The 27,141-nt window shown below is 53.7% G+C and overlaps 1 protein-coding gene and 2 long non-coding RNA genes across 5 annotated transcripts in view; 2 read left to right on the forward strand and 1 right to left on the reverse strand.

Moving 5' to 3' along the window:
- The window catches only part of RYR1 (ryanodine receptor 1), a 166,725-nt gene that overhangs the window by 2,176 nt on the left and 137,408 nt on the right, over positions 1-27,141 (reverse strand). For both annotated transcript variants that reach the window (XM_026447688.2, XM_026447687.2), the window contains 13 exons: positions 21,421-21,762; positions 17,120-17,926; positions 15,970-16,040; positions 14,786-14,930; positions 11,999-12,085; positions 10,432-10,683; positions 9,378-9,508; positions 8,857-8,899; positions 7,236-7,366; positions 7,078-7,138; positions 5,150-5,296; positions 4,773-4,907; positions 352-508 (listed from right to left, as the gene is read on the reverse strand). In XM_026447688.2, the coding sequence (XP_026303473.1) occupies positions 352-508; positions 4,773-4,907; positions 5,150-5,296; positions 7,078-7,138; positions 7,236-7,366; positions 8,857-8,899; positions 9,378-9,508; positions 10,432-10,683; positions 11,999-12,085; positions 14,786-14,930; positions 15,970-16,040; positions 17,120-17,926; positions 21,421-21,762 (2,509 nt within the window). The remainder of the gene's footprint in view (positions 1-351; positions 509-4,772; positions 4,908-5,149; positions 5,297-7,077; positions 7,139-7,235; positions 7,367-8,856; positions 8,900-9,377; positions 9,509-10,431; positions 10,684-11,998; positions 12,086-14,785; positions 14,931-15,969; positions 16,041-17,119; positions 17,927-21,420; positions 21,763-27,141) is intronic.
- On the forward strand, positions 1,697-4,660 carry LOC111554013. 2 transcript variants are annotated; one of them, XR_002735130.1, is made up of 3 exons: positions 1,697-1,789; positions 2,595-2,632; positions 4,611-4,660. It is a non-coding gene; the product is annotated as an uncharacterized LOC111554013 (long non-coding RNA). The 2 variants fall into 2 exon arrangements; XR_002735131.1 differs by having other exon boundaries at positions 1,701-1,789; positions 4,584-4,634.
- LOC113219792 lies at positions 4,651-6,574 on the forward strand. The gene is made up of 4 exons (XR_003306806.1): positions 4,651-4,704; positions 4,831-5,284; positions 5,691-5,818; positions 6,519-6,574. It is a non-coding gene; the product is annotated as an uncharacterized LOC113219792 (long non-coding RNA).

The raw sequence follows: 27,141 nt of genomic DNA on the forward strand, positions 1-27,141 counted from the left end.
CCTACACACACATATATAATATATAATATATGTATATATAAAATATATATAATATACGTGTATATATAATATAAATGTCTCTTTCAGGCCTTTATTGAGCACTGATATGAGCCAGACACTGAGCACCTATGCATTGACTTAATGCTGATCACAACCTATGAGGTCAGTACCACTGACGCCCTTGTTTTGCAGATGGAGAAACTGAGGCCCCAAGAGGCGACTTGCCCAGGGTCTCACAGTAGCGAGAGGTAGAGATGGGGCATGAATCCAGACCGACTGGATCCTGGGCCTGCATTCTTAGCCACGGAGCTAGCCTCCCTCCGGGCCCTGAGCACCCACTCCCACACTGACCCTGGATGATGGCCAACAGGATGACGATGACGAAGAAGAAGAAGGTGATGTCGAAGACCACCCTGTAGAGCTCGTATTCATCACCTGCGGGGTCCTCGATCTCGTCCCCAATGCCTCCGCCAGCCCGGACACCCACGTACATGTGAAACAGGTAACACTGAGGGAGGGAGCACATTGGTCACTCATTCATTCAACATTCACTGAGTACCAGCCAGGGCACCGGGATAGGCAGGGCTGAAGACACGGTAACGACTGAGACAGCCCTGGGCCCTGCCCTCAAAGGCCTCAGAGATACAGCATCAGACAGGGACCAACAGCTAGAAATGGATAGGGCTGTGACAGGAAGGGCATGGGCAGGGGGGTTGAGGGCCAGGTTGGGTGCGGGTCACAGGCAGAGGGGCCAGGGCCAGGACAGGGGGCACGGGCAGAGGGGTCAGGGCCGGGATAGGGGGACACAGGGAGAGGGGTCAGGGCCAGGATGTGGGGGGGCACAGGCAGAGGGGTAAGGGTCAGGGGGCACAGGCAGGGTCCCACGGGGAGCATGGGCAGAGGGGTGAGGGCCGGGTTGGGTGGGGAGCAAAGGCAGAAGTCAGGGCCAGGGTTGGGGGGCACAGGTAGAGGGATGAGGGCAGGGTCGGGTAGGGGCACAGGCAGAGGGGTCAGGGCCAGGTTGGGTGCGGAGCACAGGCAGAGGGGTCAGGGCTGGGACGTGGGGACACAGGCAGAGGAGTGATGGCCGGGATGGGAGGGCACAGGCAGAGGGTCGGGGCTGGGGTGGGGAGGCACACTGTGACCAGGGATGAGCTGGGGGAAGCACTGGAAGCTTTAACAGCCCACTGGAGGCATCTGATCCAGCCTAGGTGATCAGGCGAGGCTTCCTGGAAGAGCAGGCAGGTGTGAGCTGAAACCTAAAGGAGGCGTTAGGTGGAGGGGTGGGGAAGAGAGTGTACCCAGCAGAGAAAGCCACATGCTGCAACACCATCAGTGAGGAAAGAATACAGCTTGCTGCTGTGAGGAACTGAAAATGGTTGGGTGAGGCTGGAAAATAGAGCTCCTGTGCAGGAGAGCAGGGAGAGAGATGAGGCAGGGCCTGGACACGTGGCTCTGTAGGCCCCAGCCTAGCCCGTGGTCAGGGGCTTCCTGTAGGACGCGGCATTTAAGTGGAAAGGTGAGGTATCAAGTGAATGGGGTGTGTGTGCATGTCGGGCCTGGGCTAGGGGACAGAGAGAACATCAGGTGCAAAGGGCTTGAGTCAGGAGGAAACACGCAGTCCTAAGGGAACTGAAAGAGGACCAGGTGACCAGAAAGCAAAAAGCAAGAGGGTTTGTGGTTAGACCCAGGCAGGGCCAGATCTTCCCAGGCTTTGTAAGCCGTGGCGGGGTGATTCGATTTTATCCACAGTGGATGGGGAGCCGCAAGAAGGGTCTGAATGGAGTTGGTGAGTGAGCATGGTCTACCTGGCATTTGGGAACAATTGTTTGTGGGTTTTTTTTGTTTTTTGTTTTTTTCTGAGACAGAGTCTTGTTCTGTTGCCCAGGCTGGAGTGCAGTGGTGCAATCTTGGCTCACTGTGACCTCTACCTCGGAGTTCAAGAGATTCTCCTGCCTCAGCCTCCTGAGTAGTTGGGATTACAGGTGCGTGCCACCCCACCCAGCTAATTTTTGTATTTTTTTTTTTGAGATTTATTTGAGATTTTTTTTTTGAGATGGGTTCAAGAGATTCTCGGCCGGGCGCGGTGGCTCACGCCTGTAATCCCAGCACTTTGGGAGGGCGAGGCGGGCGGATCACAAGGTCAGGAGATCGAGACCATCCTGGCTAAGACGGTGAAACCCCGTCTCTGCTAAAAATACAAAAAAATTAGCCGGGCGCGTTGGCAGGCGCCTGTAGTCCCCGCTACTCGGGAGGCTGAGACAGGAGAATGGCGTGAACCCGGGAGGCGGAGCTTGCAGTGAGCCGAGATCACGCCGCTGCACTCCAGCCTGGGTGATGAGCAAGACTCCATCTCAAAAAAAAAAAAAAAGATTCTCCTGCCTTAGCCTCCCAAGTCGATGGGATTACAGGCGCACACCATCTCATCCCACTAATTTTTGTATTTTTAGTGGAGACGGGGTTTCACTATGTTGGCCAGACTGGTCTCAAACTCTTGACCTCAGATGATCCACCTGCCTTGCCCTCCCAAAGTGCTGGGATTAAAAGCGTGAGCCACAGCACCCGACAAACACTTGTTCTTTTTGTGTTCCCAGGATGTGAGAGAACACAGTCATCCTGAGTAAAAGCTAAGGTAAGTGACTATAATGAAAACAAGGCTGTAGGCAGTGAGGCCGTGTCTGGAAGGGCCTCAGATGTCAGGTTGAGGAGCTGAACTTTGTCCTGAGAGCAGGAAGGAACCCAGGAAGCCAGATTACAGGATATCTTTGGAGATAAACCCGGTAAATGATTCTTTTAATTGTGGCCTATGTCTCTAGTAAGTTCACATCAACTGGGGCTATGATCACAATTATTAGAATAGAAGAGAAAAAATAAATATGCATTGAATGCTGGGTATACCTTGGGTGAAACTGTTTTTTAAACTTGAGACAGAGTCTCATTGTGGTACCCAGGCTGGAGTGTAGTGGCGCAATCATAGCTCACTGCAACCTCAAACTCCTAAGCTCAAGCGATCCTCTTGCCTCAGCCTCCCAAAGTGTTGGGATTACAGGTATGAGTCACTGCGTCTGGCCTGGATGAAACTTTTAATTGTGGATACTGATGATAGAAGCTAACATCTATATAATCCTGAGGATGTGCCAGGCACTAGTCTAAGTCTTTGTTTGTTTGTTTTTTTTGTTTTGTTTTGTTTTTTTGAGACAGAGTTTCGCTCTTGTTGCCCAGGCTGGAGTGCAGTGGCGTGATCTCGGCTCACTGCAACCTCCACCTCCCGGGTTCAAGCGATTCTCCTGTCTCAGCCTCCCAAGTAGCTGGGATTACAGGCGTGCACCACCATGCCCGGCTAATTTTGTATTTTTAGTAGAGACGGGGTTTCTCCATGTTGGTCAGGCTGGTCTCAAACTCCCGGCCTCAGGTGATCCGCCCGCCTCAGCCTCCCAAAGTGCTGGGATTACAGGCATGAGCCACCGTGCAAGGCACTAGTCTAAGTCTTTTAAGTCTTTGATAGCCAGGGAGCACCTATTAGTCCTACAAGCAACTACTATTACACACTCATTTTACAAGTGAAGCCCCCAGGGCACAGGGAGGAGGTGGAGTAGCCTGTCCAAAAATCACATGGCTCATAAGTGGCAGGGGCAAGCTCCCTGAGTACCTTTCCAATAATAATCCGTTTGAAAAGCTCAAATAAGGCTGGGTGTGGTGGCTCAGGTCTGTAATCCCAGCACTTTGGGAGGCCGAGGTGGGTGGATCATTTGAGGTCAGGAGTTCAAGACTAGCCTGGCCAACATAGTGAGATCTCCCAGCTCTACTAAAAATACAAAAATCAGCTGGGCGTGGTAGTGTTTGCCTGTAATCCCAGCTACTCAGGAGGCTGAAGCAGGAGAATCACTTGAACCTGAGAGACAGAGGTTGTAGTAAGCTGAGATCATGTCACTGCACTCCAGCCTGGGACTTCGTCTCAGAAAAAAAAAAAAACAAAAACCTCAGCTCAAATAATATTGAAACAATGGCCAACAGATGTGGAGCACTCATTTGCCTGGCACTGTTCAAAGTACCTGACATGGCCGGGCGCGGTGGCTCACGCCTGTAATCCCAGCACTTTGGGAGGCCAAGGTGGGCAGATCACAAGGGCACAGGCAGAGATGAAGACCATCCTGGTCAACATGGTGAAACCCTGTCTCTACTAAAAATACAAAAATTACCTGGGCATGGTGGCACATGCCTGTAGTCCCAGCTACTTGGGAGGCTGAGGCAGGAGAATCACTTGAACCCGGGAGGTGGAGGTTGCAGTGAGCTGAGATTGTACCACTGCACTCCAGCCTGGGCAACAGAGCGAGACTCCGACTCAAAAAAACAAAAACAAAAACCAAAAAAACCAAAATGTGCCTGGCATGCATCAGCTTGCCAAACTGTAGGTACTATTTTCATTTTTTAGAGGCAAGGTGTCCCTCTGTCTACCAGGATGGAGTGTAGTGGCCCATTCGCAGCTCACTGAAGCCTTGAACTGCTGGGCTCCAGTGATCCTCCTGCCTTAGCCTCCAGGCACACAACACAACACCCAGCTCATATTTAACTTTTTTTTATAGAGACGGGATTTTTTCCTTGTTGCCCAGGCTGGTTTCCAACTTCTGGACTCAAGTGATCCTCCGGCCTCAGCCTCCCAACGCGCTGGGATTGCAGACTGGAGGCACCACGCCCGGCCTGGAGGTACCGTTATTAACCCCTTCAGCAGATGCGAGAAGGAAGGGTCCCAGAGTGCTGGGGGAGGGGCTCACCGTCATCATGTCATCACATTTCATGTCAGGCTCATCTTCATCCTCGCTCTTGTTGTAGAACTTGCGGAAGAAGTTGAAGGCCACTACGGTGTACAGGTAGACGACCACCGCCAGAAGGCCCACGGTCATCACCAGCTGGGGGCAGGACGGGGTCAGGTCACCTCTACCCTGGGCTTGCCCTCCTCCAGCCACGCCCATTCTGGGTCCTGGCCCCGGTTCAGTCCCTGTGGCTCTACCTTGCCACCCCACGCACCCTCAGCTCGGCCCCGCCTGGCCTTGCCCCTCCTCAGCCCAGCTGCCCAGCCCTCACCCCTCCACCACCCACTGCCACGCTGGTCCCTGCTGGCCCACGCCCCACAGCCAGGTCCTCCCCACACCTGTTTCCCATTGTGGGTGACGGAGGAGAGGATGGTGCGCAGCGTCTTGACCCCCATGGCGATGTCCAGGAGATGGGCAGCGAAGAAGAAGTTGTTGTAGTGCCCCAAGAGGGACATCACCATATACCAGCCCAGGTACAGAAAGGACTGTGGGCGCACAGGGCCAGGTGTCAGGGGGAAGGCAGGGACACATGAGGAGCACTCTGGAGGGTAGGGGCCACTCGGGAGAGTCAGCTATGCCCTGGGGGTCGGGTGCCAGCCCTGGTTGGAGGGGTACATGGAGGACCGGGGCATTCTGGGTGAGAAGGCATCCTGAGGGGAGATGAGAGACCCCTGCAGAAGGAAATAATCTGGGAATCCAAGGGCACACTGAGGAAGCCAAAGGATGTTCTGGGCCGGGTGTGGTGGCTCATGCCTGTAATCCCAGTGCTTTGGGGGGCTGAGGCAGGAGGATCACTTGAGGTCAGGAGTTCAAGACCAGTCTGGGCAACATAGCAAAACTCCCTCATCTCTTCCTCTTTTTTTTTTTTTTTTTTTTTAGATGGAGTTTCACTCTTGTCACCCAGGCTGGAGTGCAATGGCGCAATCCCAGCTCACCACAATCTCCACCTCCAGGGTCCAAGCGCAGGAGGCTAAGCCTACCTTAGCCTCGCTTAGCCTCCCAAGTAGGTGAGACCATAGGTGTGGGTAACCACACCCAGCTAATTTTTTTTCTTTTTTTTTGAGATGGAGTGTTAGTCTGTTGCCCAGGCTGGAGTGCAGTGGTGCAATCTCGGCTCACTGCAACCTCCGCCGCCTGGGTTCAAGCGATTCTCCTGCCTTAGCCTCTGAAGCAGCTGGGACCACAGGCGTGGGTCACCACACCCAGCTAATTTTTGTATTTTTAGTAGAGCTGGGGTTTCACCATGATGGCCAGGCTGGTCTCTAACTCCTGGCCTCAATTTATCCACCCACCTTGGCCTCCCAACCCAAAGTGCTGGGATTACAGGCCTGAGCCACCGCACTTGGCCATTCTCTGTTTTTTGTTAGAGACAGGGTCTCACTCTGTTATCCAGGCTGAAGTGCAGTGGTGAACACGCAGCTCACTGAAACTTCTGCCTCCTGGGCTCAAGCCATCCTCCCACTGCAGCCTGTTGAGTAGCTGGGACTACAAGTGTGTGCCACCACACCTGGCTAATTTTTGTATTTTTTTGTAGAGACAGAGTTTCACCTTTTCTACAAAAGTTGCCCAAGCTGGTCTTAAATGTTTGAGCTCAAGCAATCCTCTGCCTTTTCCTCCCAAAGTGCTGGGATTACAGGTGTGAGCCACTGTGCCTGGCTGCCTGGCTAATTTTTTTTTTTTGAGACGGATTCTCATTCTGTCACCCAGGTGGAGTGTAGTGGTGCGATCTTGGCTCACTGCAGCCTCTACCTCCTGAATTCAAGCCATTCTCCTGCCTCAGCCTCCTGAGTAGCTGGGATTACAAGCACCTACCACCATGCCCAGTGCCAGGTTTGTCTTGAACTCCTGACCTCAAGTGATCTACCTGCCTCGGCCTCCGCAAGTGCTGGGACTACAAGTGTGAGCCACCACGCCCAGCCCCAGCTAAGTTTTAAATTTTTTGTAGAGAGAGGATCTCACTATATTGCCCAGGCTGGTCTCAAACTCTGGACTCCAGTGATCCACCCGCCTTGGCCTCTCAAAATGTTGGGAGTACAGGCGTGAGCCACCACACCCAATCCCAGCTATTTAAAAAAAAAAAAATAATAATAATAATAAAACGATGTCTGGGGGGATAAGGAGCCTTGTGTGGATAAGAAGGTACCCCCGGGTCACAGCCACTCAGGGTCTCAGGAGTCATTCTCTGGTCAGGAATACCCCAAGCTGGGAACCCTCCTAACACCCCACCCCTGCAGACTCCCTCCCCAATCTGCGGGCCCCTGCTCACGTTGTCTGTGAAGATGACCCCGAACTTCCAGATCTGGTACTTGACATCGATGGACATGAGCCTGTGGGGGCGGGGGTCGGAGGAGATATGCTTGAGTGACAGACCCCAGTCACCTCCCCTGCATGCCCCAGGCCTGTGCAGGGGCGTCCTGGGCTCACCAGGTCAGCAGCCCTGGTGGCGGGTCGGGCTTGCGCTCATTGTGGGCGGTGATCTCTAGGGTGGCCAGGTCCATGCCCAATAGCTCAGCAATCCGCTCCCGCCCGTAGATGTCCCCATGTTTGTCCAGGACCTGCACAAGAGAGCGTCAAGCTGTGTAGACACAGCTGGGGTGTGGGTGTGTGTCGTGGCCTGCAAGGGGGTTCTGGGGACACTCCAAACTCTGAACGAGAAATAAGAGGTGCATGGTTTTGTTTGTTTTGTTTTGTTTTGAGACAGAGTCTCCCTCTGATGCCCAGGCTGGAGTACAGTGGCGCCATCTCTGCTCACCACAACCTCCGCCTCCCAGGTTCAAGTGATTCTCCTGCCTCAGCCTCCTGAGTAGCTGGGATTACAGGTGTGCACCACCACACTCAGCTAATTTTGTATTTTTAGTAGAGACGGGGTTTCTCCGTGTTGGTCAGGCTGGTCTTGAACTCCCGACCTCAGGTGATCCACCCACCTGGGCCTCCCAAACTGCTGGGATTACAGGCGTGAGGCACCATGGCTGGCCGGGGGTGGGTGCATTTTTTTCTGAGAGGAAGGTGCCACAGCTTTCTTCAGATCCTCAGGGGTAGGACCCAAAAGCATTAAAGGTCCAGCTAATTCATTAGTCAAATTAATTGACATAATTTATTACTTTCGGGTAGGTAGGCCAGGAATCCTATATAATTGGGCCCCTGTCACCTGTGAACTTACCTCCTCCCTGTCACCCCTTCCACCACACTGGCCTCTGCACAGTTCGGCAAATGCGCCAGGCACATTTCTGCTTTAGGGCCTTTGCACTGCCTGTTTCCCCTGTCTAGGACACCTCCCTCACATTTCCACTGGCTCACCTCTCACCTCCCTATTAATGAGCATGATCTTTTCTGGGCTGCTGATATACAACAGCAACCTCTCCTGGCGAACACACGCACACTCCCCACCCCTCTCCACTGCTTTATGTATTTGAGATGGGGTCTCACTGTATTGCCCAGGCTGATCTTGAACTCCTGGACTCCAGCGATCCTCCCCAGTGGCTAGAACTATAGGCATGAGCCACCACACTCGGCTACCACTTTGTTTTTTTCTTTTTCTTTCTTTTTTTTTTTGAGACAGAGTCTTGCTCTGTCACCCAGGCTGGAGTGCAGTAGCGTGATCTTGGCTCACTGCAACCTCCGCCTCCCAGGTTCAAGCAATTCTCCCACCTCAGCCTCCCAGGTAGCTGGAATTACAGGCGCCCGCCGCCACACCTGGCTAATTTTTTATATTTTAAGTAGAGACGGGGTCTCACCATATTGGCCAGGCTGGTCTCGATCTCCTAACCTCAAGTGATCCGCCCACCTTGGCCTCCCAAAGTGCTGGGATTACAGGTGTGAGCCACTGCGCCCGGAATGGGCACATGCTCTGCTCTTTCCATGTGCCCATTCAAGACAGGGAAGTGTGGTTACTGTGCCCATCTCCCCATGGGGAAACTGAGGTGCTACTCAGAGAGGCAAAAAAACCTCTTGCCCAAGGTCACACACCAAGCACGTGCTTGGCAAGCCTGTGATGACCTGGGGGCAGGTCGTCAATCCAGGACCCGGTGCATCCATGTCCTCTCACCTTGCGCTTGACAAACTTGTCCCAGTAGTTGCTGGGGAAAGACCTGCCGAGAGAGAGAGCACGCGTGAGTGTGAGATGTTAGGGCCAGAGGGATCGGAGCTGTCAGCCGCATTGGGGGGTGGGTTGAAACTCCACTGTTTTTTTTTCTCTGTCTCACTCTGTCGCCCAGGTTGGAGTGCAGTGGTGGTTATCGGCTCACTGCAACCTTTGCCTCCCAGGTTCAAGCGATTCTCCTGCCTCAGCCGCCTGAGTAGCTGGGATTACAGGTGTCCACCACCATGCCCGGCTAATTTTTGTATTTTTAGTAGAGACTGGGTTTTGCCATGTTGGTCAGGCTGGTCTCGAACTTCTGACCTCAGGTGATCTCCCCCGACCCGCCTTGGCCTCCCAAAGTGCTGGGATTACAGGCGTGAGCCACCATGCCCGGCCTGAAACCCTAGTTTTTTGGGGTCCCAGCCTGGACTGGGTGGAAACCCAGGTCCCCTCCTGCTGCCACCCTGAGGTGGGGGCTGGGTCCTTACGGTGTGTTGAGCACCAGTCGGTCCCACTGCCCCTTCACGTCGTCGTCCTCGGGCTGCTCTGTGATGTATAGGCCGTCAAACTCCAGCTTCCGGGCCAGCTCTTTCTCCCGCTTAAAGATTACCAGGGGCACCTGGACAGTGGGAGGAGGCCAAGGGTGGGTGTCAGGCACCTTGGCTGGACCACAGTCTCAGCAGAAGCCATGAGATCTTGCTGGAGTCTATGTGTGACCCCACATCAGAAGTGCTTTCCCAGTGATAAGGGTAGAAATGAGGAGGTCCAGGCAGAGGGCTCAGGACTGGGATGTGGGGGACATGGGCAGAGCGGTCAGGGCAGGGATGGGGGAGGCGCAGGCAGGGGTGTCATGGCTGGAATGTGGGTACATAGATAGATGGGTCAGGGTCGGGATGGGGGGCATAGATGGAGGGGTCAGGGCTGGAATTGGGGGGCACAGGCAGAGGGGATAGGGCTGGCAGTGGGGAGGCACAGGCAGGGGTGTCAGCGCTGGGATATAGGGGCATAGAGGGGTCAGGGCCACAATGGGGGTGGGGCACAGGCAGAGGGATCGGTCCAGGATGTGAGAACAGGGGAGCTGTGGGAGTCCAGGAGTGGTGTCTGATGCCACCTAGGGCTTCCCAAGGAGGGAGGTCTGAACTCAGAACTGAAGGATGAATAAAACAGAGGCAGGTGCAAGGAGGTGGAAGCGGGGCAAAGCTTTGCAGGCAGAGGGAACAGCATGTATGAAAGTTTTAAGCCCAAAGAACTCCAGTAGTAAAGTTCATCCAATAGTAAAGTATCAAGACAGTGGTCCAGAGCCCTGTTCCTCAGCTATAAGCTGTGTCCGTTCCCAATTTGAATGTCGTCCTTGTTGGAGATCCCCATCATCCTTGCTGGAGACCCCAATCCTGTACCCAGTTCCCCAGCCCTCACCCCAACCCTGGGCCCCCTCTGTCCCAACCACTGTGAGGGTCCCCAGCCCCAGCCAGTACTCCAGAACCGCTCCCACCCCCACCCAGCCAATAAGCCCTTGCCCCAGAACCATGGCCATGGGCCCACCTTGAGACAGTTATAGCCAATGATGCAGAGAAAGGCCACCAGTGTATGCAGGAGGCTCAGACACCGCAGGGCGGGCTCCATGTAGCCTGTGCTCTCCTCCAGGAAGTAGTACACCATGTTCTCATCCTCATCGCCCTCTGCCTCCTCTCCGGTCCCCAAGCCCCAGCCGGAGCCGCCACCAGAGCCTGCACCTGACACGTCCCCAGCAGCTGAGCCTTCCATGTCGTCTTCCCCTGGTGGAGAGTCTGAGACCTGAAATGGGGACAGAGATCCATCTGTGGGTCTGCCACATGCAGAGCCCACTCACAAAATTGAGCCTCCATTCCTGAGACTGGACTGGGGCCATACCAGATATAGTCTTGGTGTGGCTGTCAATCAAGATCAAGGGGTGGGACCAGGGCCCTAGCTAGGAAATCAGACTCTGACCTGGGAATTAGCCTATCGAACTGAGTGGCACAGAACTGAAGACAGAGTTGGTTCATCTTCATAGTGGAGCTCTAAAGAGACTGCCCGCTAATATTAACACTAACACAAAAATTAGTAGCAGTCAAACATTTACACAGTGCTTTTTATATGCCAGGTACTGTGGCTCTAAGTGCCTTACACATACTCATCCTCTTCTTTTTGGTGGGGTGGACGGAGTTTCGCTCTTGTCACACAGCCTGGGTGCAGTGGTGCAATCTCGGCTCACTGCAACCTTTGCCTCCCGGGTTCAAGGGATTCTACTGTCTCAGCCTCCTGCGTAGCTTGGATTACAGGTGCCCACCACCATGCCCAGCTAATGTTTTTTGTATTTTTAGTAGAGATGGGGTTTCACCATATGGCCAGGCTGGTCTTGAATTCCTGACTTAGGTGATCCACCTACTTCGGCCTCCCAAGTCCTGGGATTACAGGTGTGAGCCACTGTGCCTGGTGCCTTCTCCTCTTTCGATCCCCACAGCACTAAGAGGTATTCCATTTTACAGATGAGAGGGTTGAGGCTCGGGGACGGTAAGCACCTTGCCTCAAGTCATGCACCAGTGGGCGGTGGAGCAGGACTGGGTCCCACAGAAGCCATGCTTCGATCTCTCTAGTCTACCTTACTGTCCTGTTATCTAGACCCCTGGCAAGACCCCAAGGGTCCCTTTGTCTTTCAGGAGGCCTGGTTCTCAGCCCTTTCCTTTCATTCTGTGAGCGGACTGTTTCTTCCTCCCCGCAAACTTCTGTTTAGCTGACGTGAAAGCAAAGATGCTTAACGGAATCAGTGGGTGTTGCCGAGAGCTGAGGGCCTGCAGCCAGGCACACAGGACTGGCATGTGGCCGAGCTGAGCAGAGAACTCAGCTCCTGCTCCTGTTCTAACTCCCACAAGCACTCAGGCTTCTGTTCCAGATGGATCCAGGTATCCCCTACTCACCCCCATGGCGGGGGGTCCCAGGATCCAGGTGTCCAGCCTGAACCCTCCTGAGGACCCTGAGCCCAGTGCCTTGTCCCTGCACCGGAGGAACCCTGCAATTCCGATGGGGGCTGAGCCTCCCGTCCCACAGCATGGATAAGGGCCTGACCCTCCCAGCCCTTCAGGACCAGCACCTTATAAAACAGCAAGATGAAGTTGATGGCAAATGCCAGGAAGAGGGCAAGGAAGCGCAGGGTGTAAAAGTTCCGGGACAGGTAGTTCTGAGAGAGAAGAGGAAAAGAGAGAAAGCACTCATAGACCGGCCTCTTTCCTGGAGAATTCATCCCATCATTTACCCACAGTCAGAGCACCTGGGCTCTCAACAGCTGTTCCTACAACCTCCTATTAATGAATTAATTTATTATTATTATTATTTTTGAGACGGAGTTTTGCTCTGTCACCCAGGCTGGAGTGCAGTGGCGCCATCCTGGCTCACGGCAACCTCTGCCTACTGGGTTCAAATTCTCATGACTCAGCCTCCTGAGTAGCTGGGAATACAGGCGTGCACCACCACACCCAGTTAATTTTTGTATTTTCAGTAGAGATGGGGTTTCACCATGTTGGCCAGGCTGGTCTCAAACTCCTGACCTCAGGTGATCCACCCACCTCAGCCTCCCAAAGTGCTGGATTATAGGTGTGAGCCACTGCGCCTGGCCTCAACCTCCTATTTATTGAGTGCTTGCTTACACCAACATCCGGGCTAAGAGCTTTATTTGCAAGAACTTGTTTAATGCTCAGCACAGCACTGTAAAGTGGGTACTACCGTTATGCGCACTTTACAGATGAGGAAACTGAGGCTCGGGGAAGTGGAGTCTTGCTCAAGGTAACATAGCCAATGAGTGGCAGAGCTGGGATTTGAACCCAGGCAGTCAGGCTCCAGAGTCCAAGCTCCAAGCCATTTGGCATGCTGTTCCCTGAGAGAGGTCACCCTGTCTGCTTTACAGATGATGAAAGGGAACTTTTTTTTTTTTTTGAGTCAAGGTTTTGCTCTGTTACCCAGGTTGGAGTGCAGTGACGCAATCATAGCTCACTGCTGCCTCAACCTCTTGTGCTCAACTGATGCTCCCGCCTCAGCCTCCTGAATACCCAGGACTACAGGCATGTGTTATCACGCCCAGCTAATTAAAAAAACAATTTTGGCAGGGCGTGGTGGCTCAAGCCTGTAATCCCAGCACTTTGGGAGGCCGAGATGGGCGGATCACGAGGTCAGGAGATCGAGACCATCCTGGCTAACACGGTGAAACCCCGTCTCTACTAAAAAATACAAAAAACTAGCCGGGCGAGGTGGCGGGTGCCTGTAGTCCCAGCTACTCGGGAGGCTGAGGCGGGAGAATGGCGTAAACCCAGGAGGCGGAGCTTGCAGTGAGCTGAGATCTGGCCACTGCACTCCAGCCTGGGTGACAGAGCGAGACTCCGTCTCAAAAAAAAAACAAACAAAAAAAACAATTTTGGCTACTCTGGGTGCACTGCCTATAGGGTAGCCCTGCTCTGCAAGGAGCAGTAATTTAAAAAGAAAAAAAAAAGATTAAAAAAAATTCGGCTGGGCACAGTGGCTCACGCTTGTAATCCCAGCACTTTGGGAGGCTGAGGCAGGCGGATCACGATGTCAGGAGATTGAGACCATCCTGGCTAACATGGTGAAATCCCATCTCTACTAAAAATACAAAAAATTGGCCGGGTGTGATGGTGGGCGCCTGTAGTCCCAGACTCAGGAGGCTGAGGTGGGAGAGTGGCGTGAACCCAGGAGGCGGAGCTTGCAGTGAGCTGAGATAGCGCCACTGCACCCCAGCCTGGGCAACAGAGCAAAGAAAAAAAAGAAAGAAAGAAAAATTCTTTTATAGATACAGGGATCTCCCTTTGTTGCCCTGGCTTGTCTCAAACTCCTGGGCTCAAGCGATCCTCCTACCTTGGCCTTCCAAAGTACTGGAATTACAGGCATGAGCCCCCTCACACGGCTGGGAACATCTTCCATCTCTCCCTCTTTCTCTCCACCTTTCCCTCCATCCCTCATTCTTCCCACAAATTCTCACGAACCACCTTCGTTCCACATGATTCCCTCACCGCCCTCCCCTGCAACTCTGTTTTGAGACAGAGTCTCGCTCTGTCGCCCAGGCTGGAGTGCAGTGGCGCGATCTTGGCTCACTGAAACTTCTGCCTCTGGGGTTCACGCGATTCTCATGCCTCAGCCTCCTGAGTAGCTGGAATTGCAGGCGTACACCACTATGTCTGGCTAATTTTTTTTTTTTTTTTTTTTTGTAATTTTAGTAGAGATGGGGTTTCACCATGTTGGTCAGGCTGGCCTTGAACTTCTGACCTCAGGCGATCCGCCCACCTCGGCCTTCCAAGGTGCTGGGATTACAGGCGTAAGTCACCGTGTCCAGCCTCCCTTACCCCCTCCTATCAGGCCAGGCCTGGAGAGGAGACAGGATGGAGGGAACCCTGGGACCTGCCTCCCAACACCCACCCTTCTTCCTGGCCTGGATGAGATGAGCGCTTCCCCAGGAACTGGGAGAGAGCTCAGACCTCCACAGCAGCACTGGGAATAATGGCGGGACTAAGACTCTAAAGGCTGACAGCCAAGAACAGGCCACGGTGGGAAGGCCAGAGCGGTGGCCTCATTGAATGTAGCTCTGGATAGAGGATGGAGGTGGAAGTGTGGGTGGGTGGCCCGGATGAACAGAGGTGTGGAGGTTGGAATAAGGATTGTGAGCAGGGAGGGGACAAGGAACCAAGTGAGGGCCATCTGAAAATGCTACCCTGTCCTCAGGTCTGGGGATGCCTCCGCCCTCTCCCCAGCTAGGGTTCTTCTTGGAGATGAGCTTGAACAGGTGAACTCAAGAACAGGGTGCGCAGGAGAGGTGGGCACCAGAGGTGGGGTTCCCGGGGAGAAGAAGGTTCAGGTGACCTGGCTGGATCCTCACCAGGAACTTCACCCTCTGCACCTCCAGTTCTCCCCAGAATTCGCCCCCAGCTTCCTCCTTCTTTGGAGGGGGTGAGGGAGGTGCTTGCTTCTTGGGGGGCTCCGGTGGGGGTTCGGGAACGTCTTCTTTCTCCCCATTCTCGGCACTGCAGGGCAGGACAGAGAGAGGTCAGGAGGTGCCTGGGCAGGCAATGCATGAGTTCATTCATTCAAAGCCATTCATCGGGGGCCCGCCTCACGCCTGGCCCAGGTTTGGATGGTGCTGGGTACATGGGATGAGGAGATAATCAGGACGTGCCCTTATGAGGCTCCAGTCCAATGTGGGAGACAGGCAGTGACAGTGACACCAGGCAGTGACAGACCAGAGTGGTCAGGGCTGGGATGCAGGAAGCTCAGGGGGTTGTGGGAATCTGGAGGAGACACTTCCTCAGCTTAGGAGGGGGTCAGGTGTCCTGGAGAATTGGAAGGGATGAGAGAGACTCAGAGTAGGCATGGGGGTCTGTGTTCCAGGCAGAGGGAAGGCACACGTGACAGCCTGGCGGTTAGATGGGAGTTTTTATTTTTATGTTTTTTTTTTTTTTTTTTTTTTTGAGACAGGGTCTTGCTCCGTCACCCAAGCTGGAGTGCAGTGGCAATCCTCCCACCTCAGTCTCCCCACATACCACCATGCTTCGCTAATTTTAAATTTTTTTTTTTTTGAGACGGAGTCTCGCTCTGTTGCCCAGGCTGGAGTGTAGTGGCGCAATCTTGGCTCACTGCAAGCTCTGCCTCCCAGTTCACGCCATTCGCCTGCCTCAGCCTCCCAGTACCTGGGACTACAGGTGCCGCCAACTCGCCCGGCTAGTTTTTTGTATTTTTAGTAGAGATGGGGTTTCACCGTGTTAGCCAGGATGGTCTTGATCTCCTGGCCTCGTGATCCACCCGCCTCAGCCTCCCAAAGTGCTGGGATTACAGGCGTAAGCCACCGCGCCCGGCCAATTTTAATTTCTTTTTATATTGCTCAAGCTGGAGCATTTATTTCTTGATTCTTTTTCTCAGAGACCCTCTTCCGTGCCTGAGTCTGGGCTGGGTGATGACGAGGACACAGGGTGGCCAGGACAGCCCCGGGGCCTGACCTCTGGAGGCTCCTAGTCTAGGAGGGAGGCAGTGATAGGGGCTGGGCCCTTCGGCCCCAAGGCCACTCACTCGGCTTTCTCCGGCTCCAGTTCTGGTTCCGGCTCCGGCTCTGGCGGGAGCTCCTCCTCCACTCCATCCACCTAGGGGCGGGGCAAGCATCAGGGCTGAGTCCCCACCCCAAGCGCTTCTCAGGGCTGCCTGCCTGCTCCTGTCATCTCCTTTCTTATTTCCCCTGGGTAATCTAAGTTTTACACTTCCCCCCACCAGAAAGAAGCAGATTATGACTCCCATTTTACAGAGGGGAAACTGAGGCTCATCGAGGTGAAGACCTTTGCCCAAAGCACTGCGCAGGGTCGGGCTGACTCCAAGTGCAGCTCTGCTTGTCTCCCACGGCTTCCCACCACCTTGACCTCCGCGCCGCACCATGGCATTCCCAGCACCAAGGGCCTCAGGATGTTTGGGGTTCCTTCCTCCATGGGATACTTCATTCCCACACCAGTATCTCCCAGGATCTTTTCCTAGTGGCCCTGACCCTGTCTGGAAACTTTTTTTAGTCTTGGTCTTTCTTTCCTTTCCTTTTTTTTTTTTTTTTTTGGAAACGGAGTCTCGCTCTGTCACCTAGGCTGGAGTGCAGTGGCACCATCTTGGCTCACTGCAACCTCTGCCTCCCGGGTTTAAGCGATTCTCCTGCCTCAGCCTCCCGAGTAGCTGGGATTTACAGGCGCATACTACCACGCCCGGTTAATTTTTGTATTTTTAGTAGAGACGGGGTTCCACCACGGTGGCCAGGATGATCTCAAACTCCTGACCTCAGGTGATCCGCCCGCCTTGGCCTCCCAAAGTGCTGGGATCACAGATGTGAGCCACCGCAGCCGGCTTCGTTTTGGTCTTTCTTGCCTTCTAATTTGGTCTCTGGGTTTCTTACTCTTTCTGGCTCTCCAGGTATCATTTTCTGTACCTCTCCCCGGCCCCTTCTCCAGGTCTCCATCTCTGAGTCTCTCTGTGCGTCTGTGTATCCCTCTGTCTCTGAGCGTCTCTCTTGCCCGGCGCCCGCTCTGTCCCCGTGTGCGTCCTCCATGGGTGCGTCCTCCGTGGGTGCGTGCGCCCTGCGTGTGCCTATCCCTCTCTCCTCTCGGTGTGTTTATACCCAGTCGGGCTCTCTACCTCCCTCCAATCCCCCATCTTTCCAAAACCCCAAAGCCCCCGCCTGCTCTCTCACCCCCAGCTTCCTCTTGAGGATGGGAGAGCCCTCGGGCGTGGGCGGTTCCACAGGCGTCGTGTCTCCCATGTCCCCGAGACCGCCAGCCCCTTCGGGCCGGAAGGGGCCCCCATCCGTCACGGCCACCGCCCCGTCGGCGCCGCCCGGCCCGGCCTCGTCCACCGCCTCCTCCTCGTCTCCAGTGCCCTCCGCGGCGTCTCCTGCGCCCTCGCTGGCACCCTCGCCGTCTGCGTCTCCGCCGGGCCCGGCCGGCTGCTCGCCGTGCACCTCGTCGCTGGTGGGGTCGGGCATGCCCGCCAGGAGCTCGGTCACCGTCACCTTCTTGGCGCCCTCCACCAGGCCGCCGCCGAACAGCGAACCCCAGAGCAGGCCCAGGGCGCCCGCCGCCGCCCCCGCGCCAGCGGCCCCCGCGCGTCTCACGGCTGCCCAGAGCAGCGCCGCCACCGCGGTGGCCGCCTCGCGGGCCGTGAGCCGCCGCAGCCGCCGCACGCGCCGCCGCAGGCTACGGTAGCTGAGGCCGCGCAGGGCCCGGCCCATGGCCACCACCACCCGCGCTGTCGCCCCTGCCGCCGCCGTGGCCGCCGTGCCCTCGGGCCCCGCCGCGCTCTCCTCCGCGCCCTCCACGCCCGCCTCCGCTGCGCCCTCGTCCTCGTCGGTCTCCGGCTCGCCTTCGGGCTCCGAGATCTGCGCGGCGATCTGCATCTCGAAGATGGTGTCCTCGCAGAAACTCACGAAGAGTTCCATCTTCTCGGCCTCGCCGCCCTCGTTCACCACGTCGAAGATGAACTGGCGCTTGGACTCCTTCACCTGAAGCACGGGGCGGCAGACAGGATAGGGGCACCGTCAGCGGGGGCTCGGACAGCAGCAGTGGCAGCTACAAGGGGTCACCGCTGCAGGCGCTGTTCTAAATGCATTGTTACTCTGTTTTGAGACAGGGTCAGGTCGGGCGCGGTGGCTCCGCCTGTAATCACAGCACTTTGGGAAACCGAGGCGGGCAGATCACTTGAGGTCAGGAGTTTGAGACCAGCCTGGCCAACATGGTGAAACCCCCGTATCTACTAAAAATGCAAAAATCAGCCGCCCTGGTGGCGCACCCCTGTAATCCCAGCTACTCGGGAGGCTGAGGTAGGAGAATTACTCTAACCCGTGAGGCAGAGGTTGCAGTGAGCCGAGATCTCGCCACTACACTCGAGCCTGGGCGACAGAGCAAGACTCCATCTCAGAAAAAAAAAAAAAGGATCTAGCTCTGTCTCCCAAGCTGGAATGAAGTGATGCTATCTGGGCTCACTGCAACCTTCGCCCCCAGGGTTCAAGCGATCCCCATGCCTAGGCCTCTTGAGTAGCTAGGATTACAGGCTCCCAACACCATGCTGGGCTGTTTTTGAATTTTCAGTGGAGACAGGGTTTTGCCATGTTGGCCAGGCTGATGTTGAACTCCCGGCCTCAAGTGATCTGCCCGCCTCAGCTTCCCAAAGTGCTGGGATTACAGGCATGAGCCACTATGACTGGCCTGCTAATTTCTAAAAAAAAATTTTTGCAGAGACAGGGTCTGGCTGTGTTGGTCAGGCTGGTGTCGAACTCCTGGCCTCAAGCACTCCTCTGGCCTTGGCCTCCCAAAGTGCTGGGAGTACGGGCAGGAGCCACAGCACCCGGCCATGTTGTTGTCTTGATTATCAGTAGCAAACCTATAGAGAGCGCTTTATAGAGAGCACTCATTGCAGGTGCTCCTGTAAATGCTTCAGTAAGGCCAGGCCCCAGACAAGCAGTTTCCATAAAACTCATTTAATCCTCACAAACAAGCCTAAGGCTAGCGGGTTTTCTTCCCATTTTACAGATGAGGAGAGGGAGGCTCAGAAAGTTACATGTCCAGGTGACACAGATGAGGTAGCACATATAGGATTTGAAATCCCAGTGAGCTGGCTCCAGAATGGATGTATTTAGCTTCCTTGAGAGGAGGAGCATAGTGCTTGAAGGCAAAGGCAGCCAGCCTGCCTGGGTTCAAATCCTGATTCTGCCACTGAGTAGCTGGGTGATTCTGAATTAACTCTCTGGACCTCCGTTTTCCCTCTGCAAAATGGGCATAATAAGACCTACATTATAAGGTTGGTGTGAGGGTTAAATTAGTTAGTAGATGCTGCATGATTAGAACAGCTCCCAGTGCCTGATAAATGCCATATAGTGGGCAGGCCATGGTGGCTCACGCCTGTAATCCCAGCACTTTGGGAGGCCAAGGTGAGCGGATCACCTGAGGTCAGGGGTTCAAGACCAGCCTGGCCAACATGGCAAAATCCCGCCTCTACTGAAAATATAAAAATTAGCACATGGCTGTAATCTCAGCTACTCGGGAGGCTGAGACAGGAGAACTACTTGAACCCAGGAGGTGGAGGTTGCAGTGAGCCGAGATCGTGCCATTGCACTCCAGCCTGGGTGACAAGAGCAAAACTCCGTCTCCAAAAACAACGATGACAACACCGTACAGTGTTCCCTATTATTATACTGCCACCCAGGTGCTCTGAGGCCACATGGGCACACGTGGATGCCTGAGGAGCAGGGGAACGTGGAATGGGAAGGGGTGAGCAGAAGGCAGCGGGCGTTTGGAGGAACAGCACTAAGGGAAAGAGTGTTCGTGTGGGAAGCACGCAGGGGCAGAGGAAGAGAGGAGGGCAGAGCTCCCCCAGCACGTGCAAGGAGTGGGAAGGGCCGTGGTGAATAGGGGCTTCCTGCAGAGGCAGGAATGTGCAGACATCCTGGGTGCCAGGATGCTGCAACCACGTGTGTGCCAGATGGGGGTGTGTATGCAGTGGGGTCCCAAGAGGCATAGATGAGTGTGCAAGATCTCAAGGGTTCCTGCGGAGTATGTGAGGAGACACCAGCGGCCAGGGAGGGATCAGGTGCAAGGAGGGCGTGGCGGCATGGGAGGATGCCGGAAGTGTGCAACCATGAGAGGCTCAGTGTGCACAGTGGGCGTGGGCACATGGGGCAGGTGTGCAAGGGCCTGGGACTCTATGGGGGGACAGGAGGAGTATGAGTGTGAGAGGGATCTGCAGTTATGCAGTGTGCATGAGGCAGGCATGAATGTGTGAAGGGGAGCCAAGGGTTTGTGTACTGGCTCCCAGAACATGAGGACAGGGCTCTGTGTGGGACATGAGCCCGCGTGCATGAGCTGGTGTCCCCTGAGGAGACATATGAAGGGCCCAGTCGTGAAGGAGGTGATGGGGTGATGGGGGCGCAAGCCTCCTGGGCTATGAGTGTGAGACAAGGAGGGGTGTGCATGTACCTGGGGTCATCTGAGGAACAACAAGCAAATGTGTGTGCAAAAGAATGTGGTGAGGGTGTGTCAGGGCCATGTGGGGAGTGTGAGGGAATGGGGAGGGGAACCATATGTCAGCCAGGTGTGCCAGCTGTGCTGGGGACATGCTGGGACCACATGAGTGTACCCTCGGGGCAAGTGAGTGTGTGAGGGATGTTCAAGCATTTGTGGGCTGGGCATAGGAGGAGCTGAGATAGGGCGTCAGGTTAGAGAGTGGGTCTGGGGGCTCTTGTGGGTGAGCCTGAGACCGTGGCCCAAGTGTGCGTGGGTGAGCATGGTTGTGCCAGGGTTACAGTGAGGGCAAGTGGGCAGTGAACGAATGAGGCATGCCAGGGTTCTGGGAGGGCTCACTGACATCCTCGGTGTGTGTGCAAGAGGTGTGCGTGCAAGAGGTGTGCACCCACGTGTGGGCCCAGAATAAGTGGGGGTACACATCGTGTGCTAGGACTTCAGAATGCATCTGGGGGCACACGTGATGACTGGTGAAGGGTGGGTCAGCATGCCAGGGCACCCCAGAGCCCCCAAGGCGAGCGTGTACAAGCGTGAGCATGAGCGGGCCAGGACCCAGAGAGGGCACACCGGGGCTGCTGGGAAGGTGAGCGAGGGGTGTATTGCCATGCGGGTTCAAGGAGGTGACAGTGTGGGTAGGGCTGCATCAGGGCTATAAGGGCCTGCCAGAGCTCCCAGGGTGTGCGTGTAGGGGCATGGCATGTGAGCAGCCACAGTCAGGACACACTGACCCTGCTTCATGCCCAAGGGCTGTGCATCCTTGTGTGGTCCAGGTATGCAAGAAATGGCCAGGGGCGAGCCAGGGATGTGCAAGGGCACAGCAGGGCAAAATGTGTACAAAAGGGTGGGCGTGGGCTTGCCAGAGTAGGGGCAGATATGGGAGGCACGCACAGTCCCCTGTGGGGTCCGAGCGTGCAGGAAGTGAGCACCCGCACGCCCGAAGCCCCAGGAGGTGAGCATGCACGCGCGCGTGTCCCCCGACCTGAGGCATCTCCCACTGGGCGCGGTTGGTCTCCGAGATCTCGAAGTAGATGCGCTCGATGCGGCGCGAGGCGCCCATGATCTCGATGCGGCCCAGGTAGGGGCGGAAGTACTCGAGGATGCTCTCGGCCAGCTCCAGGAAGTTGTGCAGGCGCGGGTCATGCGGCACATGCTCTGACAGGTTGGTCAGCAGCACGGCCACGTTGAAGCCGATGTCGCGAGCTGGCTCCTGGAAGCGGTTGGCGAACTCCTCGCAGTTGATCATCTCGTTCTCATCCGCTTCGGAGCACGAAAGCAGGAACTGGATTTCTGGACCACTGAACTGCTTCTGGCTGTCCATTGCCTAGGGACGGGCAGGGAGGTCAGTGGGGTGACCTGGAGAGCCTCAATTCTCTCTCTTTTTTTAGACACGGTATCGCTGTATCGCCCAGGCTGGAGTGCAGTGGCATTATCACGGCTCACCACAGCCTCAACACATCCCTCTTGCCCCCATCCCAACCCCTGGGCTCAACTGCCCAGCCTCCAGACTAGCTGGGACTATAGGCATACACCACTACACCTGGCTAATTTTAACTTTTTTTATTTATTATTATTTTTTTTGTAGAGATAGGGTCTCCCTATGTTGCCAAGGCTGGTCTCAAACTCCTGGGCTCAAGGGATCCTCCCACTTCAGCTGAAACTTGTGTTTTTTGTTTTTTTTTTTGAGACGGAGTTTCGCTCTTGTCGCCCAGGCTGGAGTGCAGTGGCGTGATCTCGGCTCACTGCAACCTCTACCTCCCAGGTTCAAGTGATTCTCCTGCCTTAGCCTCCTGAGTAGCTGGGATTACAGGCTCCTGCCACCACATCCGGCTAATTTTTTGTATTTTTAGTGAGATGGGGTTTCATCATGTTGGCCAGGCTGGTCTCGAACTCAGGTCCTGTCCTCAGGTGATCCACCCGCCTCTGCCTCCCAAAGTGCAGGGGTGACAGGTGTGAGCCACCACGCCCAGCCATAACACTCTTTATCTGTTATCCTGCTGATGGAAATGTAGCTTGCTTCCAGATTTTTTTTTTTTTTTTTTTCTCCTGAGACTGGGTCTCGCTCTGTCACCCAGGCTGGGGTGGTGCAGTGGCACAATCTCAGCTCATTGCAGCCTCCACCTCCCAGGGTCAAATGAGTCTCGTGCTTCAGCCTCCTGAGTAGCTAGGACTACAGGTGCGTGCCACTGTGCCTGGTGAATTTTTGTATTTTTTTGTAGACGGGGTTTTGCCATGTTGCCCAGGCTTGTCCCAAACTCCTGAACTCAGGTGATTTGCCCTCCTCTGCATCCCAAAGTGTTGGGATTACAAGCATAAATCACCAAGTTCACCCACAGATTTTTTTTACAGACAACATTTTTCTTGAACATTCTTGTGCTGATTGCCCATGCATTTTTGCAAGAGGTTCTCTAGAGCAGCATAAAATGTTCTTGACCACACTCAACGTAAGAATACACTTTACAATGTGACTCAAAAAAAAAAAAAAAAAAGGTTTCATGAGAAATTCTGACCTTTGCTGTGTAGCACACTCTGCAATGTTCTATTTTATTTCTAAAGATGCTGGTCACGAGTTATGCGTTGCTAAATTAATTTCATTACCTACAGATGGGTTGCAATATGCAGTGTGAGAAATGTTGCTCTGGGGTATGAACAGAAGCAAAATTTTCTGGCTCTCAAAAGTGCTTTGTAAAAACCCCAGAACTTTGCAAAATGCTTTCTAAATGAGTAACACGCTTTGCAAATCATGAAGGGCTCTAGAAACCACAGAGCATGGAGACATAATCACACCGGAACCCCTCACCTACTGCCCTCACCTCATCTGCCTGCCTCCCCCTCTATCATGAGCAGTGTGATACTGTCTGTCTCAAAAACCCACCTCTGGCCAGGCGCAGTGGTTCATGCCTGTAATCCCAGGACTTTGGGAGGCCAAGGCGGGTGGATCACCTGAGGTCAGGAGTTCAAGACCAGCCTGGACAACATGGTGAAATCCTGTCTCTACTAAAAATACAAAAATTAGCTAGGCATGGTGGTGCGTGCCTATAATCCCAGCTACTTGGGAGGATGAGGCAGGAGAATAGCTTGAACCTGTGAGGCGGAGGTTGCAGTGAGCCAAGATTGTGCCATTGCACCTAGCCTGGGCAATAAGAGTGAGACCCTGTGCAAAAAAAAAAAAAGCGCATCTCTCCACAGGGACCTGGGACACTATCACTTCCATTCACTCCTAGACTCTGCTCTTGTGATTTGCTGGTCTGTCTTTGTCATCATCCATTGCCCATCCCTTTATTTTATTTATTTATTTATTTATTTATTTATTTATTTATTTATTTATTTATTATTATTTGAGACAGAGTCTTGCTGTGTCTTTCCCAGGCTGGAGTGCAGTGGCACGATCTTGGCTCACTGCAGTCTCCACCTCCTGGGTTCAAGTGATTCTCCTGTCTCAGCCTCCTGAGTAGCTGGGACTACAGGCATGTGCCACCGCACTGGCTAATTCTGTATTTTTAGTAGAGACAGGGTTTTGCCATGTTGGTCAGGCTGACCTCGAACTCCTGACCTCAGATGATCTGCCCGCCTGGGCCTCCCAAAATGCTGGGATTACAGGCGTGAGCCACCACACCTGGCCTATTTAAAAAACAACATTATTTTTACTTTTTTTTTTTTGAGACAGAGTCTTGCTCTGTCACCCAGGCTGGAGTGCAGTGGTGTGATCTTGGCTCACTGAAACTTCTGCCTCCAGGGTTCAGCGATTCTCCTGCCTCAGTCTTCCGAGTAGCTGAGATTACAGGCATGTGTCACCACGCCCAGCTAATTTTTGTATTTTTAGTAGAGATGGGGTTTCGCCATGTTGGCCAGGCTGGTCTTGAACTCCTGATCTCAAGTGATCCGCCTGCCTTGGTCTCCCAAAATGTTGGGATTCCAGGAGTGAGCCAGGCCTTTTTATTTTTCACTTTTGTGGGTACATAGTAGTTGTATATGGGGCAGGTGAACTATTTTGATACAGGCACGCAATACGTACTCACATCAGGGTTGATGGGGTATCCATTCCCTCCGGCATTTATCCTTTCTTTGTGTTACTTATAGTCTACTTATAGTCTTTTAGTTGTTTTATTTTATTATTAATTTTTTTTTTTTTTTTTTTTTGAGACGGAGTCTCGCTCTGTCCCTCGGGCTGGAGTGCAGTGGCCAGATCTCAGCTCACTGCAAGCTCCGCCTCCCGGGTTTACGCCATTCTCCTGCCTCAGCCTCCCGAGTAGCTGGGACTACAGGCGCCAGCCACCTCGCCCGGCTAGCTTTTTTGTATTTTTTAGTAGAGACGGGGTTTCACCGTGTTAGCCAGGATGGTCTCGAACTCCTGACCTCGTGATCCGCCCGTCTCGGCCTCCCAAAGTGCTGGGATTACAGGCTTGAGCCACCGCGCCCGGCCCCCTATTATTAATTTTTTGAGACAAAGTCTATCTCTACTACCTAGGCCGGAGTGTAATGGAGTGATCATGGCTTGCCATAGCCTCGACCTCCTGGGCTCAAGTGATCCTCCCATCTTAGCCTTCCAAGTTGCAACCACAGGCATGCACCACCATACCCAGGTAATTTTTTAAACAGTTTTTTGTAGAGACAAGGTCTCATTATGTTTGAACTCCTGGGCTCAAGCGATCCTCCCACCTCAGCCTCCCAAATTGCCGAGATTACAGGCATAAGTCATCGTGCCTGGCTAGTATTTTACTTTATATTTTATTTTATTATTTTATTTTATTTTTGAGAGAGTCTCACTCTGTTGCCCAGGCTGGAGTGCAGTGGCATGATCTCGGCTCACTGCAACCTCCGCCTCCTGGGTTCAAGCAATTCTCTTGCCTTAGCCTCCCAAGTAGCTGGGACTACAGACATGCACCACCATGCCTAGCTAATTTTTGTATTTTTATTTTTACTTTTTTGAGACAGAATTTCGCTCTTGTCATGGAGTGCAATGGCACAATCTCGGCTCACAGCAACCTCTTCCTCCTGGGTTCAAGTGATTCTCTTGCCTCAGCCTCCCAAGTAGCTAGGACTTCAGGCACAGGCCACGATGCCTGGCTAATTTTTGTATTTTTTGTAGGGACAGGGTTTCGCCATGTTGCGCAGGCTGCTCTCTGTCTCTCTTGTTCCCATCTTTCAGCGTTTCCATTTACTGTCCCCTTTGCCTGGGACACCACAGCCTCCCTGATTCATATGGTACCTTTCAACTCTCAGCTTCGCTGTCCCCCCCTGCAGAAGGCCTTCCTCCACTAGCCGGTTTACAGGGCTTACCACACCCTGCTCACTCCCACGCTCTTCAGACCACAGATTATAACCTACAATTACTTTGTGTATTTCATTATTTGCATCTGCCCCTTCCCACTGGACTATCGGCCCCCACAGTGGGCTCTCTGTCTTGTTCACTGCTGTACCTTCAGGACTAGGGCAGTGCCTGACACACAGTAGGCACTCATACTCATTTGTCAAATGAAGGAAGCATCACGAAAACTAGGAGGCCGGGAGCCGTAGCTCATGCCTATAATCCCAGCACTTTGGAAGGCTGAGGCAGGTGGATCACTTGAGGTCAGGAGTTCAAGATCAGCCTGGCCAACGTGATGAAGCCCCATCTCTAGTAAAAATACGAAAATTAGTCAGGGTGATGGTGGGTGCTGGTAATCCCAGCTCTTTGGGAGGCTGAGGCAGGATAATTGCTTGAACCTGGGAGGTGGAGGTTGCAGTGAGCCAAGAGCATGCCTGGGTGACAGAACGAGACTCTGTCTCAAAAAAAAAAAAAAAAAAGAAATGAGACTATTGCCATTTTGCAATCTCTAATGAATGAATATGTCTGAGTGTTGATTAGAAACAGCTGCTGGTATCTGGAGAGGAGGTGCTTCCTGGTGGAGGTATACAGCAGCCCCACATAGGAAGGTTCTGGCCTTACACCCAAACCTGAATCTGCTCGAACTTCAGCTGAGTCCCACTTTGGAGGAAACCCAGGGGACACAGGAACACAAGAAATGATACCACAAGGATGCATCGGTCAGGTCCAGACTATGGGAAACTCTACGACTAGGACAGCACTATCCATTGATAGACTTAGTGTGAAAAAAGAGTGAAAAATGTCAAGTTAATCATTTTTTAGATTGATTATGGACAGGCACGGTGGCTCTTGCCTGTAATCCCAGCACCTTGGGTGGCTGAGGAGGGTGGATTGCTTGAGCACAGGAGTTTGAGACCAGCTTGGGCGACATGGCGAGACCTCGTCTCTATAAATAAATAAACAAGATTGATTCCATGTTGAAATAATATCTTGAATGTATTAGATTACGTGTAGTGTTTCTTCTTACTTTTTTTTTTAATTTTTATTATTTTTATTATTTTTAATTTTTTATTTTTTTTGAGACGGAGTCTTGCTGTGTCTCCTGGGCTGGAGTGCAGTGGCCGGATCTCAGCTCACTGCAAGCTCCGCCTCCCGGGTTTTATGCCATTCTCCTGCCTCAGCCTCCGGAGTAGCTGGGACTACAGGCGTCCGCCACCTCGCCCAGCTAGTTTTTTGCATTTTTAGTAGGGACGGGGTTTCACCGTGTTTGCCAGGATGGTCTCAATCTCCTGACCTCATGATCCGCCCGTCTCGGCCTCCCAAAGTGCTGGGATTACAGGCTTGAGCCACCGCGCCCGGCCAACTTTTTTTTTTTTTTTTTTTTTTGAGACGGAG

Source organism: Piliocolobus tephrosceles, chromosome 21, assembly GCF_002776525.5.
Source record: "Piliocolobus tephrosceles isolate RC106 chromosome 21, ASM277652v3, whole genome shotgun sequence".
NCBI classification, from domain to species: Eukaryota; Metazoa; Chordata; class Mammalia; order Primates; family Cercopithecidae; genus Piliocolobus; species Piliocolobus tephrosceles.